The 21,790-nt window shown below is 45.7% G+C and overlaps 1 protein-coding gene across 3 annotated transcripts in view; it reads left to right on the top strand.

Moving 5' to 3' along the window:
* coro2a (coronin, actin binding protein, 2A) overlaps positions 1-21,790 on the top strand; it is a 30,830-nt gene that overhangs the window by 4,745 nt on the left and 4,295 nt on the right. Inside the window, exons 2-10 of one of the 3 annotated variants that reach the window (XM_020043966.3) lie at positions 6,296-6,368; positions 6,682-6,950; positions 16,144-16,344; positions 17,997-18,113; positions 18,315-18,464; positions 18,871-19,050; positions 19,849-19,965; positions 20,649-20,753; positions 21,034-21,130. In XM_020043966.3, coding sequence (XP_019899525.1) covers positions 16,144-16,344; positions 17,997-18,113; positions 18,315-18,464; positions 18,871-19,050; positions 19,849-19,965; positions 20,649-20,753; positions 21,034-21,130 — 967 coding nt within the window. In that variant the 5' untranslated portion in view covers positions 6,296-6,368; positions 6,682-6,950. Of the gene's footprint in view, positions 1-6,295; positions 6,369-6,584; positions 6,951-16,143; positions 16,345-17,996; positions 18,114-18,314; positions 18,465-18,870; positions 19,051-19,848; positions 19,966-20,648; positions 20,754-21,033; positions 21,131-21,790 lie in introns of those variants that run through there. The other 2 variants (XM_010888372.5, XM_013140676.4) reach the window with 2 other exon arrangements.

Here is a 21,790-nt window from a genome sequence, read left to right as displayed (position 1 = left end):
CTCCAACACTGACATGTGTTGTTCCTCTGTATTGACTAGCCGCGCCTTAATTGCCCTACCTCTGAAACAGGCTGGCCGAACCAACGTGTGCACTGTTCCTTGACATTGTGCAATCGGTATTAGAAAGCCTGCTTGCACCTTTCGAATTGAAAGACACTGATATCCAACCCTGTTTCCAATGAAGTTTGCGTAAAATGTAAAACGCTGCGTAAAATATAAAGAAAAACAGAATGCGATGATATGCAAATCATTTAAACCCTGTATTCAATGGAAAATACTACAACGTTTTCGATTCAAATGTTGAAACTGAGAAATGCCATTGTTTCTTGAAATATGTTCCCACTTTAGCTAAAACCATACCATGCAAAGAATAAACCATATATAAACAAAATCCATAAATTCCACTGCTTTCTCTGGGCTCCAACTCATTTATGATGGACTGAGGCAAAGTCGAAAAATGTCCTTCAGTCTGACAAATCAAAATGTGAAAAAATTTTTGTGAATCATGGATGCCACATCCTTCCTGGCTAAAGAGGAGAAGGACCATCCAGCTTGTTATCAGTGCCCAGTGCAAAAGCCAGCATCTGTGATGGTATGGGGGTGCATTAGTGCACATGGCATGGGTGACTTTCACATCTGTGAAGGCACCATTAATGCTGAAAAATGTATACAGATTTTGGAGCAACATATGCCGCCATCCAGACATCCTTTTCAGGCAAGACCTTGCTTATTTCAGCAAGACAATGGCAAACCGTATTCTGCACGTATTACAACAGCGTGGCTATTACATCTCATCTGTTACACAAGTTCCCATGAGACCGCTTTATTAGGCGCTCCATTGTGGAAGTAAGCTTCCAGAATGGAGATGGCTGATCACATGTCAATTTCCAAGCACACATTTTAGTGGTTACTAGGCTTTGTTACTGACGCCATTTCCCTACTGCGCAATGTCTCTGGGCTAATAGCTCTGGCAGACTGAGCATTTATTAGGCTCGTCAGCAAACAGCTGTGATGTACTAGCTAACTAGCCATATCGGTTCACTCTAATGCATTTCACTAATGGAAGAGATTGGATTAGTGATCGCTTCCAATGTTCGTGGCGCATGATGTGGTACTCTAGGATCCAGTAGTTGCCATTGTTTGAGAGACTGAGAGGTTTTGGCTGAGAGTATTAGAAGAGTGCGTCTTCCTGCATCTCAGAAAATTTGCTCACCTTGGCTGCAGTTGCTATGGTTCTCGTGGCCGTTTTTGGGTACTGAATTTGCCACTTTCCCCACAAATGTCCACACTTAATACTTAAAGCTGTGCAGCTAAAGGGGTCAGCTGTTGATTAGGGTGTAATGAAGGTCTGGAGTATGTTAAGGGAGTAATGAGGAATTCTATAATCGGGCTTCTCAATACTTGTTTGACAGTGACACTGCTAATCTTATCTCTACTGAATAATTGAGCAGTTGATTGGTCACTTTATATTAGCCTGCTAACATGACACCGTTGGCCCCGTTTGAGTATTCAGTTAGCAGCACTGCACACGCTACTTACGCCAGCCCAAAACCGGCCGACCAACCCCAAACCAAATTATTTCTGGTGAAACCGAAAACTTGTTTAAGTTTTTGTTATGTCAACAAAAGGCTGATAACGGACGCTGTCAATCATACAGTCTGTAGGAAGGCGGAGATGAGTACACATGAAACGAGAAGTGTATTTTTCTCTGTTGTTCGTTTATTGTTGTTCGTTTATTGCGGCAACAACCTCTACTTTCTGATGATGTAATGGGCAGCCAGGGTGGAGCTGACCACCTGAGCCATATTGGCACAGTGTGGGCAGCCTATTGGTCCAATGTTTATTTATTTTTTGTATTGGTTTAAGCTGCGTTAGGCCAACATCATGCAAATGTGGATATTTACTGTGTAATAAATATTTATGTTCCAATTAGGAATGAGGCCAGTCCAGTACTGTTATAAAAATAAAAAACTGGAACAAACAATACATTTGATAACAACCCTATTTTCTCACAGCTTATATTTGTTACCAAAGAAGCCTAGTTTTTAACTAGATGCCCTTTGAGTTCTATTGTTTAATGTCGGCTTAGATTTCCTGGCTGGCAGCTAATAGTGTGTCCAACTGTATGTTCTGCCCGAGGCTGTTACTTCAGAGGCCCAGTGAGTCTTGTCTAAGTAACAGCCTGAGCATGTCATAATTAAGCTGAGATAAAGCACCCCCCCCCCCGCCCGCCCTTAGAGGTCTGGCACCAACACGGCTCTCCCCTGTGCAATATGCCATGGTAACCATAATACCCTTTCTCCGCAATTCACGCTGTGTTTTAGCTCTTTTCAAATAACCCCCCCGCACGTCGACCACCTCGACACTAGCCTGTAGCGGTATCGCAGGGTTTCGTTTAATTGGTTGGATAAGAAACTAATATGGGATCCCCACTTCTGAAGTCCCGGAGGATTCCATATTGGTTATGTACTCCAGACCCTCTCTTCTCCATGTCTTTTATATTTGATTCCTACCCTGGTTTTAGGCATCCCCTGAGCCCTTATGATGGCCATCATCAGCTGTGTGCACCCACAATGGACTGTTGGCAGGCTGGGCCCTCTGACTGAAAGTCCCTGAGGGGATTGAATTTGTTGAGCGTTTCTCGGTTTAATGTGATTATTTGTCGTCGTAATGCTTGTGTCTGGGGTTAGTTGGTGCAGGTAGGTTGTTTCTGTTAACTGGAAGGCAATGAACGTGTTGTCATAATGGATAAGGATGAGAGAAAACGGACGAGGTGTTTGACGAGTCCTGTAGAAGGCTGTGAATCGATGCACTGCTCATCGGATATCATGGCAGCTTTATATGAACACCAGTGACGACAACTGTTGTCTGTCAAGCAGGTAGGCCTAAAAGCATGGCCCCTTTAAATGAATCACATCTGTGGGAGTCGACAGGCCTGCTGTACGGATGTGCGTCCTCACACCTGGGGCTCTGATTCATCGCCACACATGCCAACACTCCACCGTGTGGTACAGGTGAGGTCATAATATGCCTCACGTCCAAAAAAGGACAGTCAGAAAGGGGGAATGAAGCGCTTAGTTAGGACAACACAGATACTCTAACATTTTATGTAAAAAAAAAAATCTATAAATCTTTGTCTTTATTTGAAAAGACTGTTCAATCTCTTCTTTTTTTAGAACTCCAACTTTCTGAGTCAAAAATAGAATGCCTTTATTCTTCACTGGAAGTGACAAAACGGATCGTCTCCTGTCAAGGTGGTTAGTTTGACAGACAAGATCTGGAGACAACCTCTGTGTCTAGTCTCTTTATTATCGTTTCCACTTAGCATGATGAGAATTGTGCTTTGATGTGGTAGATGATCTTAAAGGAATGAGGAGAGCGTGAGTGAGAAGTGTGTTCAGGTATGAAGTGAATGGTTGCTGGCTGGGAAGTGACAGCCCATGCCCACAGCATTGCATCAGCGTTGATGAGTAACTTGGTTCAGATTGGCTTGGCATGTTTGAACAGATACACATACACACAATGTACTGATTTTTTGTTGGTTGTGTTACCGCAATGACTGATATGATCTGTCATCACAAGCTTTTGGCCTCACCATACATTGTATAAACCTAGCTACACCATTTGAAAAGTGTTTTCTCAAATCAAATGAGATTGTTAAACTGCTTGTTGATCTTCATTGGTCTTAAGAGAATGGTCTCGCTACCTTCTAATGTATGGCGATTGTCAAAAATGGCAATGATTTGCTATGTTGTGAAATGAATAAAAACGCAACCGCCTATTCTGACATATTGTGCGTTAGTTAACCTGCTGAACGTAGGAGCCCTCCTTGTTTGCATGGCAAACCACCAAAGACAACATGGAATGGAACATGCAAATACTAGGAGACAGGCATCGTATGAAAGTTCAAAATCTGCCTGTCTAAAAAAACTCAAGTAATCTTGAGGGACCTTGTTTGATCAGTTCAGAGTAATGCCTCCTCTAAAACCAAGAGTTGCTAGTGTATTTTTTATTTATACATTTTCCTTTACTGTGAGGGATGTAAATGGATCTCGTTTTAATGGTCGTTCCTGTGTACATTGGGTTCGCTTGAGGACCGGAAAATGGAAATATTCAGGCCAAAGGATATCAAATGTTGCTTTTCGTGAGTTGGAAGATCTGACTACCATTTATGCCCAATAAGGTAGTAAGGTTAAAAAATTACTCACCTTCATTTTCTGGAGACAATTCTCACAATGGTTTACCTAGCAGCCAGTCACACTAGCCCTTAGCCTCCAATAAACAGACATTCTGAGAGAAAAGAGCAAAGCACTCAGTGCCCAAACCAGATGTTTTTCTGTCAAAGCAGGGCTAGGCCCCTAATCAGAAAGGCCCAAGTTAGGATGGGATGGCCATTGTGACTCTGCCGTATCAAAGGAAAAGTCTAGTTTCCCACAGTAGCTGGCTGTTAGCTTGCGACTGTGTCATATATGTGATTAGACAGAACCATTAGCAATTAGATCTATGTAAAGACTCCTGAGCTTGGCTAAGTGGTTAGCAGTCTATGATAATGGCTTAGAGGCGTAGCGTAGCTGCTTACTCTATGATTAATGCGTAGTCCTAAAACAAACAAGATCAAGGTAATGATGAAGCAGAACTCTTACTGATTCCCAACTGATTGTGCATTATGTCGTCCGTCACACAGCATGTCTCACTCTTTCACTAGAACAGTGGTGTTGGCCTAGTCCCTATCTTTGTCAGGGAACCGGAGAGCTGACATTGGCCTGACCCAGTAGGGGACTTGGCTCCACTCTCCCCTGGTTTGATCTCAAAGGAAAACCTGCGTCATTTACGGCGCCACTGCCTCACCTCGATTTGTGTGGGTATACGAGTAGTGTTGTTCTATGTAAAAAGATTAAACCAATGACCACGATATATATATATTTATAGCCCTTAGCCATGGTAGGTTGACCATGTACTACAAACCGCTGAGGTGTCTTTTCTGGCCCGGTTACCGGCCTAGTTTGAATGGCGGGAACATATCCTGACCTAATCGTTGTTTACAGGGTCATATACCATGCATTTCAACCAATCACCATTCAGGGTTTGAACCAGTAAACTGGATCAGCCAACAGTAGTGCACAGATTGACGACTGATTGGCCATTACCCGGTGATTTGAAACCCGGCCTTTTAATACTAATGGACGGAGATGGGCTTCCATTGTGCGGATCTAATGGGTTTCCATAGGGTTTCCCTGGGTAGTTTTAACCTAGTGCACATATCTATGTCCTCTTGTTGGCATAGCCTTGTCTGACCAGGGTGTGTCTCTGCTTCTTTCATTAACATTAGGTTGGTCTTGTTTCAGTTGTGGGTGGGTGTGTGATGTGCTTGCCTTTTGATTAGGAAATCCTCAGAAGTTTCTGCTAAATGGCATCTATAAATATCTAGCTCTAAGGTTTAGGCTAGGAGGTTAAACTGCCAATGTATTTGGGTAGATCTTTTGCTTTTGTCCCTCTGCTTGCCTGTTAGCCTGTTAGGCTGGCCTGACCACTTCATCTGGTAGGCTAACCCAGGGATGTTCAACTCTTTCCCGACAAGGTGCTGTGACTGCTGTTTCCCTGTTCTACCTCACTGTTGACCCACCTGGTGTCCCAGGTCTAAAGCAGTCCCTGTTTCAGTGGAACTGGTTTCACTTCAATGTAAAGGAACGTGTCCTCTAGCTTTCTTCATGGTCCACCTTATCCGCTTTTCTTATTCTGTTAGCCCAGCGTGTTAGCCTCCCCAATCCACGTAGCTCTTATTGACCGCTTCTCTTAGCCTAGGCTCTTTCCCCTGGCCTCCACTGGAAATTGTGCCATTATGTAATGTCTTTGACATGGGCTGACGAGTAATGATTACCAATGCCTGCCCATCAAGGCAACCCACGTGGAAGGACTTGGGTGAATTGTTGGCTTGTGCCCGAACCAGCCTCTCATTTTACATGACCACATTGTGCAATGTGTGCTTTTCGTCCTGCTGGATGCTAGCCTTTCATTTACAGATGAGTCGGTCTACCGTCTCCCCCACAAATTATAGAAAACAGGCCTTCAGATAAGGCCTACTCTTCTTTAGAGTAGGACACTGCCTCACATTATAATGTAGCTGAAGACAGACTCCTGTATCCTGGTGTTGTGAGTTGGAATGTGTGTATTTGCGTTGAGATGGTGATTACATTGTGAAATCTTACTCCATTTCCGTGGACCTTTGTGTTACGGTCATTGCCAGGTTCTGAAGTTGGTTCCATGACCACTGGTTTTGTTCTCTATTCCTTGTAAGTGAAAGATGGAGAAGGATTCCTGATGCAACAGATTATGTGGAGCCGGAGGGAGTGGTGCTCTGAGGACGAGGAGTACGTTTCAGACCAACTCTTATCGTTTCTGTCTGGCTCTCTCTGACTCTCTGTCCCTCTGTGTCTCTCTTGGCCTCTTAAACACCCTTCCCTTTTACTTTTTCTTCCCTCCTCTCTCCGTCACAGCATTAGGCACCGCCTTTTTAGGGAGTGTACGTTACACATGCACATGCTCTCTCTCCAGCTTTACTCCCACTTACCCCCCCCCCACACACACACACACACACACACACAACACACACATACATTCGTCCTGGCTACTGTGTACTGCTCTCTGTCTCAGTCTATGGTCCTGCTGTTCTTCTCTTCCCAGAGGGAGTTCTGGTGGTTCGAGGAGTTCTGGTTGGACTGTGGCAGTGGGACTGCACTAGACCAAGGTTGGAGGATATTCCTGTGTGTTTCTGGGTGGCGGGCTCGCTCCATGTGCCTCAGACGGGGAAGAGAAGGGGGACTTACAGCTACGAACCTTTCCGGACGTGACCGGCGAAACGGATAGACAAGCACCTGCTCTCTCTCGCTCGAGGAGTTGCGTTTTCTCCACCTCCTTTCGTCTGGCTGTCGTCCCACACTTGAGTAGACAGGGTGAGTTGGTTCCTGAAATTCAGAACGAGTGATCTCTCTCTCTCTCTCTCTCTCTCTCCTTCTGTCTTTTTCTCTTTCACTTTAAGCTGTTAATTTGTTCTTTGACGTTTGCTCGTTCTTCACAATGTTCCTGTGATGTGGTGGTGACTGAATATGTGTGTGTGTGTGTGTGTGTGTGTTGGCATGAATGAACTCACCATGGGTCGACAGTGGTGTGTGTCTGTGTGTCTGTGTGTCTGTGTGTCTGTGTGTGAGCCAGCTGAGAAACAAGGTGATTATGGTGTGCAGTTTTATGGCTCCTGAAAATCTGAGGCAGGCTACAACAAGACACACAACCATATCTCTTGGGACTGTTTGAAGTGTGTGCACTGGTCTTACTGCTTATTCTTTATCTTCTTTATATATACATATATATCCTTCAGGCAAAGCTATGTGTAGTTTTCATTAACAAGTATTTCTTCAGACACATTGCCTCATTGACTCCTGTCAATAGAGCATTCTGCTGGCTCAGCTTCAACTGAAAAGGGATTTTGAAAAGAAAGAGCTGTTACAGTTTTAGAACAGTGAACACTGTGACATCATCCCAGCGCTTTATCAGTCAAGTGTAAAATCCCAGATGGGTTTTTAATGGCCGGGTCCGTCTTCTGGAGCTGCCGCTGAGCTCTGTGCACGGCGCTGAAAACGCACGAGACCTACACCAGTCTGGGTTCCCTCGTCTCTCATTTCTCGTCATGTCAGGGCACTGAGCTGTTCTGTCTGTGTGATTTACTGTGAGGGGTTAGTATTGGCCTTCAATGGGAGTGTTCCCAGTCGTGTTTGTGTGTGTAAGCCTAGTCTTATTGTTGGACAAACCACACCCGACTCAACTTATTTCACCTGGGTTAATCATTAGATACACGCTTGTCACTGGACATATCCCTAGGCCATAAAAATATAGATTTCCTATGTTATAGCTCTGGATTTGAATGTCCCTAGAACTTAACCAACAGTAACTGGGTTTAATACCGGGATTGTCCTTCATTTCACATCTCTACATCTAATCCAGTATGTGACCTGGATTTAATTTGTTGACCGGAGTCAAAAGCAACTCTCGTATTCCAGGAATGCTCCTTAACGGTTGCACAAACTCATGCGTAATGCATACTTTGCTATGATTGAATCGTGGATAAAATAGTTGTAAATGAGAATTTGCGCAAACAATACTGACAAATTCTTTGCAGGCATATTATGCAATGCTATACTGGGGAGTGTTATGCTTTGATAGAGACAGTGGGTGAATATAAAGAGGGATGGTGATAACATAGAAATGAGATAACATTGTATCTCTGTAGCAAAGAATCGCACGCTACCCGTCCCTTCTGTAATTCACGTTCTATACTTCCACCGTGTTCCCGAAGCAATGGCGGGGGTTTCCCAGTCCACGGGGCTGCGGGGTTCAAGCTCACTCCGCTGTGTTAGGCTTCACCTGCCCCCGGGCCATACTCAAGCCCTTTCTCCCCCTCCCGGCAGCCGGCCCGGTGGACGCACGCTCGGCGCACACCTGCCAAGTCATTTCGTACCACCGCCGCCGTTGTTTTTTCACTCGCCATTCCACAATGCGGCTTGCTGTCGCTCTGAGTGGGCCGCGCCGTCTCCTGTGACAGGCTGAGAGCTTGTAGCGTGTGGCTGTTGTCTGAGGGCCGTATCATTTCTGAAAGAAATGTAGACACGCACACACTCACTCACCCGGACGTTCCCCTGCTCGGGTTTCGCTTTGAGTGGTTACAAAACATGGCATGTGACCCGACAATGGCCCTGTCCCACTGCATCTACCCCTCTTCTACAAACCCCCCCGCCTCACCCCACGTCACAGGCTCTCACACTGGAAACATCAGTCGCCCTAAAGATATTTGGATGGAAACCTACACCGTATAGACCTTCATAGACATGGCAGACAGGACATTGAGGGAAAGATGGGCGGTTTGTTAGTCTGGCTTTGAGGGTGGTTGGGGGAGCGTTGAGGGATCATGAGGGAGAAACTGTGTTTGATGTCTGAGGTTTAGGAGGGTTGTGGTGGCTGCGAGGGTCCTTCTGACACACCGTTCTGACAGTGGCTTTAAAAGACGACTGATATTCCTGGCAAATGTACGACCCGGAATTGGGTTCTGTAGCGTTCAACTACACTCTGACTGGATGATATATATGTCCTTCCAGCTGTTTGAATGTGGGAAGGGCTGAAATAAACCAGGAAACCTGTGACTCTTAATTCCATAACGTTTCTTTCCAATTAGCTGGACGAATATGAGTTTTAGACGAGACTGGCTTCACAACTGTTTTTAGCATTTTTATGAAGATGTGTTGTTTCAGTGTTTTATGGAGAGGTGTTGTTTCAGGAGATTTATGGAGAGGTGTTGTTTCAGGAGATTTATGGAGAGGTGTAGTTTCAGGAGATTTATGGAGAGGTGTTGTTTCAGGAGATTTATGGAGAGGTGTAGTTTCAGGAGATTTATGGAGAGGTGTAGTTTCAGGAGATTTATGGAGAGGTGTTGTTTCAGGAGATTTATGGAGAGGTGTTGTTTCAGGAGATTTATGGAGAGGTGTTGTTTCAGGAGATTTATGGAGAGGTGTAGTTTCAGGAGATTTATGGGGAGGTGTTGTTTCAGGAGATTTATGGAGAGGTGTTGTTTCAGGAGATTTATGGGGAGGTGTAGTGTCAGGGTTTTTATGGGGAGGTGTAGTGTCAGGGTTTTTATGGGGAGGTGTAGTGTCAGGGTTTTTATGGGGAGGTGTAGTGTCAGGGTTTTATGGGGAGGTGTAGTTGGTGCTTTGTCTGAGAAGTAGTTTCAGTCACTCTTAGTGAAGGTCAGGGCTGGAATGGAGTAACTACAATAGTGCCAGACACAAACTGCATGTGCTATTGCAGTGTTACAACATGTATACTGTGATTGATCCGAAATTCGTTCACTTCCCTTTGTCACCGGATAATATTACCGCTCTTTGCACTTATTGACTGCTTCTCAAAAAAAAAAAAATCCCTAAATGAAAGATTAGAAGAATGTGAGCACACCCGTTCGACTGAACAAGACAAATGGTTCAATGTGCCACGCAATCAAGGTCTACTGGAATCTTAGTCTTTAGCCCAACTCAATGTGAAGTCAATAGAGATGTTATCTCAACATTATGTGAACTTTGCACTCCCCCTCCCCTGTGGAAAGACTTGTATTGTGTCCCAAACAGTGTACTATGTAGTGGTCTGCTTTTTAACAGGCCTCATAGGGGCCTATAGAGTTCTGGTCAAAACTAGTGCATTGTGCAGGGATTCAGCTTTGGCTAGTCAGGTCCTCAGGTAGAGGGCTGTTTTATGACCTGTGGAGAATCCTGAGTTCCAGTAAAGTGGATGTTGAGACGCTAATGCTCCCGGCTCTAAGGGGATTAACGAAGAGATGGCTGAAAGCAGCGGTAGTATGAAAAATGTGACGCGAGATTCTGTCTTATGTTGCTGGCACGTATTTATGTTTTGCCGTGGTTTTTGTAGCACCGTTTAACCACGCGGCATTGAGTGGTCGGTCATGGCCCTCTGACAAAAATAGGATGTCCTCAAACTCCGTTGTCTGTCATTCTCTGCGCTGTTTGCCAAGCGTCGCTGGGCCTTCACAGTAGCCTATACGGACACATTTGACATAATTGGGGCAGAAGACAGGAGGTGTTTATGTGAGCCCTTTGATCAGCAAGATTTAAAAATAGGCTAATCTGTACTCGTCATCATTTCCTTGTTCAGATGGCCCTCCCCCCTCGGCGTAGTCAACCGGTGTATCTGGCGTTTAGCGCAACGGGAAACCGAGCTGTCACCCACTCACCATCCGCCCCAGTATTTGGGTTAGTGATCTGCCATGACCGAATACAGTAGAGTACTTGGACACACTTTATTGACTAGGTTTCTGAATCATATTTGGGTTCTGTTGAATTTGAGGCCAACTCTTCATTTCACAAAAACTGCACTTGTAGTGATAATTGGTTGCCGTCCACACCCTCTTATAACTGGGGATGTGGCTGTGTTCAGAATGAACCAATCATGTTCAAACTCATGTTAAATAGAAGTCATTACACACCTGCCATCATTTAAAGTGACTCTGATTAATCACAAATACATTTCAGCTGTTCGAGTAGGATTTTCCTGACATTTTCGTAGTTGCATCTCCGAGCAAAAGCAGTGGTCTGCAGAGAGCTTCCAGAGCATCAGAGGGATCTCATTGTTGAAAAATATCAGTCAGGAGAAGGGTACAACATTTCCAAAGCATTAGATATACCATGGAACACAGTGAAGGCAGTCATCATCAAGTGGAGAAAATGTGGCACAACAGAGACATTACCTGGACGTCCCTCCAAAATGTATGAAAAGACTAAAAGAAAATTGGTCAGGGAGACTTCCAAGAGGCCTACAGCAACATTAAAGGAACTGCAGACATTTCATGCAAGTATTGGCTGTGTGCTACATGTGACAACAAACTCCCGTGTTCTTCATATGAATGGGTTAGGGTGGCAAGACGGAAATGCCCGGCTGAAGTTTGCAAAAACAAACATCAAGTCTCCCAGAAGCATGTGGGAAAATGTGTTATGGTCAGATGAAACCAAGGTTGACATTTTTGGCCATAATTCCAAAAGGTATGTTTGGTGCAATAATAACACTGCACATCACCCAAAGTGCACCATACCCACAATGAAGCATGGTGGTGGCAGCATCATGCTTTGGGGCTGTTTTCTTCAGCTGGAACCAGGGCCTTCGTCACAGTGGAGGGAATTATGAACAGTTCCAAATAACAGGCAATTTTGACACAAAACCTTCAGGCGTCCATTAGAAAGCTGAAGATGAAGTTCACCTTTCAGCATGACAACATCCCAAAGCACACAGCCAAATCCACAAAAGAAGATTACATTTTTGGAATGGCCCAGCCAGAGTCCAGACCATCTGTCTGTGGGGTGATCTGAAGAGGGCACAGGAGCGCTTTTGCAAAGAGTGGGCCAATATGTCCACGTCAAGATGTGCCATGCTAATAGACTCCTACCCAAAAAGACTGAGCGTTGTAATAAAATCAAAAGGTGCTTCAACAAAGAATTAGTTTAAGGGTGTGCATACGTATGCAACCAGGTTATTGTGAAATCTTTTATTTTTATTTTTTTCAAAGATTTCAGTTTGTTTTTCAATTTAATTGTGCATGTTATAGGTCACATTTAAAGGTGGAACATTTTCTGACATGATTTATCTTTGTCTCATTCTTTTACATCACAAGAACCTTGCATTTTAACAGGGGTGTGTAGACTTTTTATATCCACTGTAGCTCCGTTAGAGCATTGTGCTTGCAATTCCATTTTTGGGTGTTCGATTCCCACAAGTGGCCAGAATGAAAATGTATGCAATCACTGCTGTAAATGGTGCGGGGGAATAGCGTCTGCTAAATGACTAAATAAAACCCATAACTTCTTAAAACAGCCCTTAGTGGTAATATGTAGTTGTGTGCTTATTGTCTACTGATGGCATCTAAGAATAAACTGTACACTGAACTAGCTATAGCAAAATGGTCACAGTTTTTTTTTTTTTGTGATGTGACAATATCATGAGTAAAATACAAGTTGAATCGGAGTGCAGTTTGCAGCTACGCCGTAATCCAGGGTAGCAGCCCCAAAAAGAGACCTAGAGAATTTTTCCAGAGGTGCGCATGGGATGCCACAGTGACCATTCCTGGTGAACCGGGTATTTGTCTACAAAATTAGGCTTTCTCATGAAAATGTAGAGAGGAATTTGTTGTGGTCTGCGAAGCACAGACAGCTAGTCGTCTCAAGATGGAAAGTTCATCTACTCCCTTGTTGTGCTTCTGCTCCCGAGTATGGTCCGTTTGCTTTTTGAGATAGCAGGGCTGACGTTCCGTTGGTGGATTGCATGAATAGATATTTATCAGTGACGACACAAACGGGTCTGCTTTGTTGCTTCTTTGAACTTCTGTTATCTTCTCCATGAAGATATCTTAATGATGTGTAGGTTTTCTAGAGCAGAGTCGTGGTCCGCTGGTAGCACTCCCAGGTCCTTGAACATATGGAGCTCAGGTTCTATACCCGTCCTTACCATTCACCACCCTCTCCTCTTCATCTGTCTCCAAATTATTCCCATTTTGAATAAAGGTCCTGAAAAAAATCACAAATATATGACAAAAAATGTGGGTTTTCTTGGACTTGACATGGCAAATCATTTGTGCAACATTAAATGTACATTTTGATGTTGAGATTACTTCAAGAATAAATAAAAAATTAAATCCTGCTTGTTACTGTACAGAACACTATAATGAAGGCTTTGAAACGTAACAGAACTTCTCAATTCACTTATCATTCAGAATGTTCTTCACACTTATTTAGTGACCAGTTCCCTAATAAAAACCTTTAAATGTCACTGACCCATTTTGAAGTTCATGATCACAAGCTTATTCTGCTTTTCTCAAGAAATACTAGAATAGTGTGCTGTAGAAGAGGTCAATTTTGTGACGTACAGTATAGCTTAATATTACATTAATTTGAATGTATAGCGGCTTCCTTCATTGTGTTAAGGCTGCTTCAACGCTTGTTGACATTTTCAACACCCTCACTGTGAAGGGAATTGTTTTGTTACTGTTAAAGAAGAACAGGGCGCGGGGGTTTTCTCCGAGATAACGATCAGGTTGTAATAGAGCGGAAATGGAGAGCCTCGGCGCAGAACGACCTTAAGTCTGCTCTCTACACCTGAACCAATAAGAAACCTTGTTGGAGCACGTTTTATACCAGAAAGTGACCATGAACTGTTGCCCTGAGGACGAACTGAGAGGGGAGCCCCTGTTTGACAGTACCTTTGTGTTACTGATGAGGGTATTAAGTCATACCATTAATGTGTGTGTGTGTGGGTGTGTGGGTGTGTGTGTGTGGGTGTGTGGGTGTGTGTGTGTGTGTGTGTGTGTGTGTGTGTGTGTGTGTGTGTGTGTGTGTGTGTGTGTGTGTGTGTGTGTGTGTGTGTGTGTGTGTGTGTGTGTGTGTGTGTGTGTGTGTGTGTGTGTGTGTGTGTGTGTGTGTGTGTGTGGGTGTGGGTGTGGGTGTGGGTGTGGGTGTGGGTGTGGGTGTGGGTGTGGGTGTGGGTGTGGGTGTGGGTGTGGGGGTGGGGGTGGGGGTGGGGGTGGGGGTGGGGGTGGGGGTGGGGGTGGGGGTGTGGGTGTGGGTGTGGGTGTGTGTGGGTGTGTGTGGGTGTGTGGGTGTGTGTGGTCTTACTGAACGAATGGGGACCAAATGTCCCAATGAGTATAGTAAAACCAGAAAAAATTTACCTCATTAGGACCTTTTGCCGGTCCCCGTGAGGCAAAAGTCAATTTCCGGCTCAGGGTTTAGGGTCAAACTTACAATTGATTTTATAGTAAGAATTGGGGTTTCTTTAAGGTCCAGGTGTTGTTGGTTAAGTTTATGGTTAAGGTTAGGCATTACATCTAGGTAAAGTTTAGGCATAAATGTTACTTTATTGAGGTTAGGGTTAGGTTGCAATTTCTATTTTCTGGTCCCCATGAGGGTAGCTGTACAAACTTGTGTGTGTGTGTGTGAGTGTGTGTGTGTATTCTGGCTTCCTGTGTTGGCATGCTTTTTACAGTTTGGGGTTGTAGGCTTTTGTTTGTTGTCAGGTAAAAACATGGTCAGCAGATTCAACATGATCTACTAGAACAGTTCCTTTAAGTTTTGGAACCGTTGTTAGGAACCGCCGCCTCCATGGAAGTGCTGTTGTCCGTGTGAACGATCTGTTGGCCCGGTTGAACTCATTCTCACACCTGAAAAAGATTTATGAAGCTCTCTTCAGGTGGAGAAAATTCCAGAGCTGCACCGCGTTCCAAGGCTCGCCCGGGGCTAGAAGTCGATAGGGCCGCGCGTCAACAGAGACAAAGACAAGCTGACGGATGGGAAATGTTATTACCTTCTGTCCTTCTCTCTCTGCTTCTGTTGAGGCCTCTGGCCAGTGAACCGCTAGAGCCACGCCCGCACCAACCGGCCAAGCACCGGCCCGCTGGGCTCCTAATGGCTTATTTATACTTCTTTCCCCCGAAAATGATGTCATGGTTTTCCTTGTTGCCATATATATTTATACTGACGCCATCTGTATTGCCAAAAAACGTCCAACCAAACAGAGAGGTCATTTGTCATGGAGCTGGAGCCTAGGTCCCTTAATTCGAAGCCATTTCAAATTCTTTTTGCACTGTTCCCCACTAGTCAGGGACTCATTTAGACCTGGGTCGCCAGGTGGGTGACACTAATGATGAGCTACAAAAGAAAACCTACGGGCTCTCAAACTTGTTGGGTGAGGTTTGAATAGCCCCGATCTATGTCGTTTCCAGGCGACAGCAGCTCATATCCTTTTGGCTCAAGGCACGTAGGCCCCCAGTTTCAGATTAGTTTACTATTCAGACACCAGCCTTAAAGGGAAGTCTAACCGTTGACCTTAGCATGAAGGTTAACAGGGTAATGGCTTCCTGTTTTATCCTGTAATGTTACTGTAATATCAGGGCCATCATCCCCTTCTGTAATTCCTAAATAATGACCGTGCAGAGTAGCAGACAGGGAGACATGTTGGCTAGCTGGGCTGGGTCCCAGAGCAGACGGTACTTAGCCTAGTGTTCATTTAACACTCTTGAATTGATGTGGTGACACAAACTTTTTTGTTAACCTCTAAAAGTAGGGCAACATGGGGCAGCTTCCCCCAGTAGCTGGACAAAATGCCCCTTTCCCTAAAAAATACATTTTATTAAATACAAATGAATATGTCAGCTGTAGCTGTTTATTTTCCTTTCTAATCCAGTACCCTAAGCATAGCCATCTTCAACATAAATCACTCAATGTTGCTTTTTTTTTGTTTCACAACAAAAACTCTTGTCCCATGTTACCCTTCTATTACTACTACTGTATTCTTGTTAACTTCAAGTTTCACCTTTCTCCACATGCCATTCATACATACCAGTTCTGTACTAGATTTAGACAGGCGGTAAATGCCTGGCTGTCTTGTCCCTCTTCGTCCCGGATTTAGACAGGCGGTAAATGCCTGGCTGTCTTGTCCCTCTTCGTCCCGGATTTAGACAGGTGGTAAATGCCTGGCTGTCTTGTCCCTCTTCGTCCCGGATTTAGACAGGTGGTAAATGCCTGGCTGTCTTGTCCCTCTTCGTCCTAGATGACATGGCGTCCTCAGTACCGCAGCTCCAAGTTCCGCCACGTGTTCGGTAAGGCCGCCACCAAGGAGAACTGCTACGACGGCGTGCCCATCACACGGAGCGTCCACGACAACCACTTCTGCGCCGTCAACCCGCGCTTCATTGCCGTCATCACAGAGTGCGCCGGGGGCGGAGCCTTCCTGGTCCTCTCCATCCATCACGTGAGTCTCCGCCCGCACGGTAGTAATGTGACCAGTGGATGTCCGGTCTCTGTTTGACACACTCGTAGAGGTGCACGTTTTCTGTCAGCAGGCATGTGAGGAATTATTAATTGTTACTTGTATACAACTTGAATAAAAGGAAAAGCCGTTTTGGGTCAGTGTGCTGAAGTGTTTGTTGGAACTGCTACTTTTTAATGGGGATTTTTTTTATAAAACTGTTGTATACTTTTTTAGAGGCATGTAAAATGTCATGCCTTCTGTAGTTTTTGACAGGAAAAATTGTGTAACTAAGTATTAGAGACAAAATATTTTACATGCTGCTTTTCTTTGAAATAAGTGACAGCTTAAAGACAATTTGGCTTATCAAACAAAAGCAATACCACACTCCTTCCCCAAAAGATCCAAATGCACCACACCACCCTACACGGCAGGAGTAAGGTTCCTTATCAAAAGCAATACCACACCCCTTCCCAAAAAGCTCCAAACCCACCACACCATCCTACAAGGTTCCTTACTTCTGCTATGTGGGTTTGTGGTATCTGATGTATTGCTCTCTTCCTTAGTGTAATGTCTGGTTTTTATCATTGACATTTCCCATTCAGCACTTCCGCTGCAGTGGATGAGATTTTACGGTGGTTAGTCCATACAAGTCCGGGGGCGCAGTTCCTATGCCTGATTCTGTTGTTTGTCGCAACATTTTCCAGTTTTAATCGCGTAGTGTTGGTGTCACTTTCATGTGTAGGTATGAACGGTTAGGTTAAGTGTTAGGCATAAAAGTTAGGTGTTTCTGGTTATGTTTAAGATTAGGGATGGGGAATAGGGAGGAGAGATCTCAGGTCTCCACACGGAAAGAAATAGTTGTCTGTATGTGTTTGTTTGCGTAATCGCTAAAGCTGATCTGTTTTAAGGGGGGTTGATGATACCTTTTCAGCCTGAATACTGTCGTACTTGCAGCCCATACACACCTTATAAACACACAAAAACACACACCAGGGCATTGTGTATACACCTGGGAGTGTTTTCTCACTCCAGACAATAGACTCATTAGCGTGATAAGTCTGAGTGAATAGTCTGAGTTACATTTAGTCTGACTAAAGGGTTGCCTTGAATTACTGCATCCTTGAACTGCTCGACTTGTCGGACGAATGTGATTATGAGGGCAAACAGAGTCTGTAGTCCCACATTTATTAGTAATGTGGATTGTTCAGTGTTGCTCAAGATGGTCGCTTATGTTGCTGGTCTTTTCTGATAAATGGTGTCTAGACTGATGCGGGAAGCGTCTAAACGAAACCGTTCTTTTCCAGGACTACTTTGTGTCCCCGTTGCCACGGGATATATAACTAGTTTATATATTTAACTTATCATTCATCATGGGCTATTTGCTCAGTGGTCTTCAGGCAGTGGAAGGACGCTTTGCCAAGTTGCTTTGCATAGACTTGTCTGTCAGCTGTGCAGTGAGTTGTCACTCGATATGCTCAGACAGATGGGCTACCTGTCCGGACTTGCCAACAGGAGTAAAATGTCTTGTTCCTGACATCACGGGTAACCTGGACTGACTTTTTGTACTGGACCTTAAAGGCGTCAGTTGAATGGTCTGCCCAAGTTGTCAACACACATTAACCCCCTGTCCTAACGCTCTGTGTGTGGATCAGACAGGGAAGGTTGACCCCCACCACCCGAAGGTCTCGGGCCACAGAGGCAATGTCCTGGACATCAAATGGAACCCCTTCAACGACTACTGTATAGCTTCCTGCTCCGAGGACTCCACGGTCAGTAGTGTGTACACACACACACACACACACACACCTTGATTGGGACTAACCCCGGGGACAGGTTGGAGAGTTTTCACTCATCTTTGTGTTGGATATTTGCTGCTTCAAATTCCTCGCTGTTTGGGTCGACAGCAGGTGGGCTCCCATCAGCGGTTATCCCTGAGGTGTGTCTGTGTGTGTCTGTGTTGATTATAACAGGTCAAGGTGTGGGACATCCCGCCCCACGGTCTTCTGAAGAACCTGACCGTCCCGTGGAAGGAGCTGCAGGGTCACAGTCGCAGAGTGGGCCTGGTTGAGTGGCACCCCACCGCCAACAATGTACTCTTCAGTACCGGCTATGACTACCAGGTAACACACACACACACACACACACACACACACACACACAAAGACATACGCAAACCCCTATAACACACCCGCCCTAACACATGATTACACACACAGACAAACACTCTGGCACCTACGGGGAATAGTTGCTTACCGGGAAGGAAAGGGCAAGACTGATGCTGAAATGCAGCCAAACGGGTCGCAGACTTTTACTGCGTCTTAATCATACTCCTTCATTTAGGTTATGATCACTATCTGACAGGCCAGGACTTTGCCCTTTTGTCGACCGTAAACGTTCACGTCAATGTAGTCGGCTTCTCCAGGCTTGAGTAGTAGATACAACCGTGTGGGAGCGGACACACACACACACACACACACACACACACACACACAGGTGTTTATGTAATGTCTTTATGTCCCTCTCCAGGTGATGATCTGGAATCTGGACAGTCCGGAGGCGGTGATTAAGAACCCGGTGCGGACCATCAGTCACCACTCCGATGTGGTGCTCTCCCTGTCCTTCAACACGGACGGCAGCCGGTTGGCCACCTCCTGCAAGGACAAGAAGATCCGAGTCCTGGATCCACGCACCGGGAACCTGCTACAGGTGTGTGTGTGTGTGTGCACGTATTGGTGTGTAGTGGTATGCAAGTATTCAGTGTTTTGCTTGTCTGCTATTTATATGATCGAGACATCTCGTGTTAAGCCTGAGGTAATATGGTTTCGTTCGCTGCATTCTTCACTGTGTGACTGGCATCACTGAAGTTTTTTTGCCGCAACGACCATCAGTGATTGGCTCATTTCTAACCAATCAGATGATCAAATCCAGCTTTAACTTAGAAAACCGCCGCTTCGCCCACGTGTGTTTTTCCGACTCCCGCCCAACCTCTTGATTTCTGCCACCAATCAGGACGGTTAGATCCAGTTTGCACTTTAATAGTTGGCCAAGGGGGGTGGCTAGAAAGCGAAAAGACAAGGTTCTCACTGTGGTCCTGCGGGCCATGTACTCCACCTGCACCTAACACCCAAAACGGACACTTCCTCAGGGGCCTCCGTTTGGACCCCACCCACCCTGTGACTCACCCCCTCTGGGTTACCCTCTCACTTCACCCTTGACCTCGCTCCAGCAAGCCGACGTAGCGATTTGCATAGGAACAACGTTCTATTGCGAAGGGCATGTTTGTGCCGGCAGGACGTGCCAGCGTTTCAAATAACACGTTTGCACAGAAACCAATAGATTATGATGCACTGCTCAAACAACCACTAAGACCCTAAAGGCATGACACACTGTGAACACGTGAATTGCAGCTTAAACCGCCCTGTTACGCTCCAAACGAGGATGAATCCACAGAGTTAAATGTAGATTATAATAAAACAACATGTCCTTCTCATCTTTCTTCTACAGGAGGCCAACTGTAAGAACCACAAAGCCAGCAAGGTTCTGTTCCTGGGGAACCTCAAGATGCTCCTGTCCACGGGCAACTCCCGCTGGAACCATCGACAGATTGCCCTCTGGGACCAGGTACATTGATAGCTACCGGAAGGAACGGCTTCCTCGCCCACAACTCCTGAAATTCACCGTTATGATACATTTTACTGTCGACCTAGATCAGCTGCTCGTGGTAGGTTGCCCTTGGGCACAGAGCTAGGCTCCGGTTACATCCTTTTTTCTAGATGTTGACCATTACAGGGAAAATGCCAAACTAGCCTCCGGTGGCGATTTTCATAGCATTTTCGCATCAGACCACAGGCTCCCTCTGGTGGCCAAGTGGGTGAACTGACGGATTGTATCTGACACTGGATGTTGTGGGGGGATTGGTTTTATGCAAAAGTCACCAAACATGAACGCTATCTGTTTTGGTTATGCAGTTGATAACCTTATCCCTATCTGTTCCTGTGTGTTGCACAGCAACAACAGGTATTTTCAGGTTTGCGTGAACGTGTGCGTGCCGGTTTGCGCGGGGGGGCGCCCCTCTGCCTGAGTGGGAGGGATGGATTACGAGGACGACACGGATTATGGGGGTTTAAAGCGGCCAATCTTTTTAACTCTGCACTGAGAGCTCCGGTTTACGTTCGGTCCATGTCGAGCGCGGTCCCAGCAGTGAAAAGACTGTTTGCGCTTCCCGGCGACAGGTGTTCGCGTCCTCGCCTCGGCGTCCTGTCGAGCTTCGAATGTAATGACCGCCTGTCTGTGTGTGTCGACAGGACGACCTGAACGTGCCGTTGTTACAAGAGGACCTGGATGGATCGTCTGGTGTGCTCTTCCCCTTCTATGATCCTGACACACACATGCTGTACATAGCCGGGAAGGTGGGTCCTAACCTCAACATGTACTGTGTCTGACAGGGAACAGAACGCCGTGGCCTCAGCTGCTCCGGCGCCGCTACCTCAGGGGTACGCGTGTCCTGTATTGAGTCCGGCCCACTGCCAAAAAAAAACGAAACGAATACGACCTTTCCCCGTCTTCCCGCTCTTTCCTGTCAAGTAATGCATGAAAATGCTTGTTGAAACCTGGGACCGTACTTCTGATGTTGGTTGACTGAACTATTACGAGGATTAAATGTAATGGATTGATCTCTCTCCCTGTCAGGGCGACGGGAATATCAGATACTATGAGATCAGCTCGGAGAAGCCATACATGCACTTCCTGACAGAGTACCGCTCCCACCAACCTCAGAAAGGAATGGGTGAGGGACACACACACACACACACACACACTCTCTGTCTTGCACACACACAGTCGCACTACTCTCGAAACCTGACCAGATGCGCAAATGAGCTCACTGATTTGACTAGCCAAAGCAGTGATGAAGAGGGGTTCAGCCATGCGTTGCTATGACAATGGGTCGGTGCCAACAGAAGAACTAGGGTTGGCTGTGTTGGAGTGGCAGTTGTTAAACCTTTCAACGGCTAGCCGCTCAAGGGCTTGGTTTTAATAGGATGTTCTCCGCAGGTCTCTCTGCGTGTCATCCGAACCGCTCAAAGCAAGTCCCACCTCTTCCTTCTGCTCATTGGGTGGCTGAAATATAAATGAGGGTGGATCGTTCAAATGTTTTTACTAGAACCGTCTTGGTTGGCCCCTGTGTCAGTGGCGTGTACTACCTCAGAGTATAGAAACACCGGATTTTGTGTGACAACGTTCTGCACATTTGTTTTACGTACATGCATTCCTACATACATTTCAGCTAGCGGCCAGTTCAGTTGCAGTGTAACAAAGACCCAGTAGTCTGTGGTGCTGCATTGCAATGCTGAGTCATCCATTTAAAAACAAGCTGTGTGTGTGTGTGTGTGTGTGTGTGTGTGTGTGTGTGTGTGTGTGTGTGTGTGTGTGTGTGTGTGTGTGTGTG

The sequence above is a fragment of the Esox lucius genome, chromosome 25 (assembly GCF_011004845.1).
Source record: "Esox lucius isolate fEsoLuc1 chromosome 25, fEsoLuc1.pri, whole genome shotgun sequence".
Classification (NCBI taxonomy): domain Eukaryota; kingdom Metazoa; phylum Chordata; class Actinopteri; order Esociformes; family Esocidae; genus Esox; species Esox lucius.
This window is presented reverse-complemented; position numbering and strand designations above follow the sequence as displayed.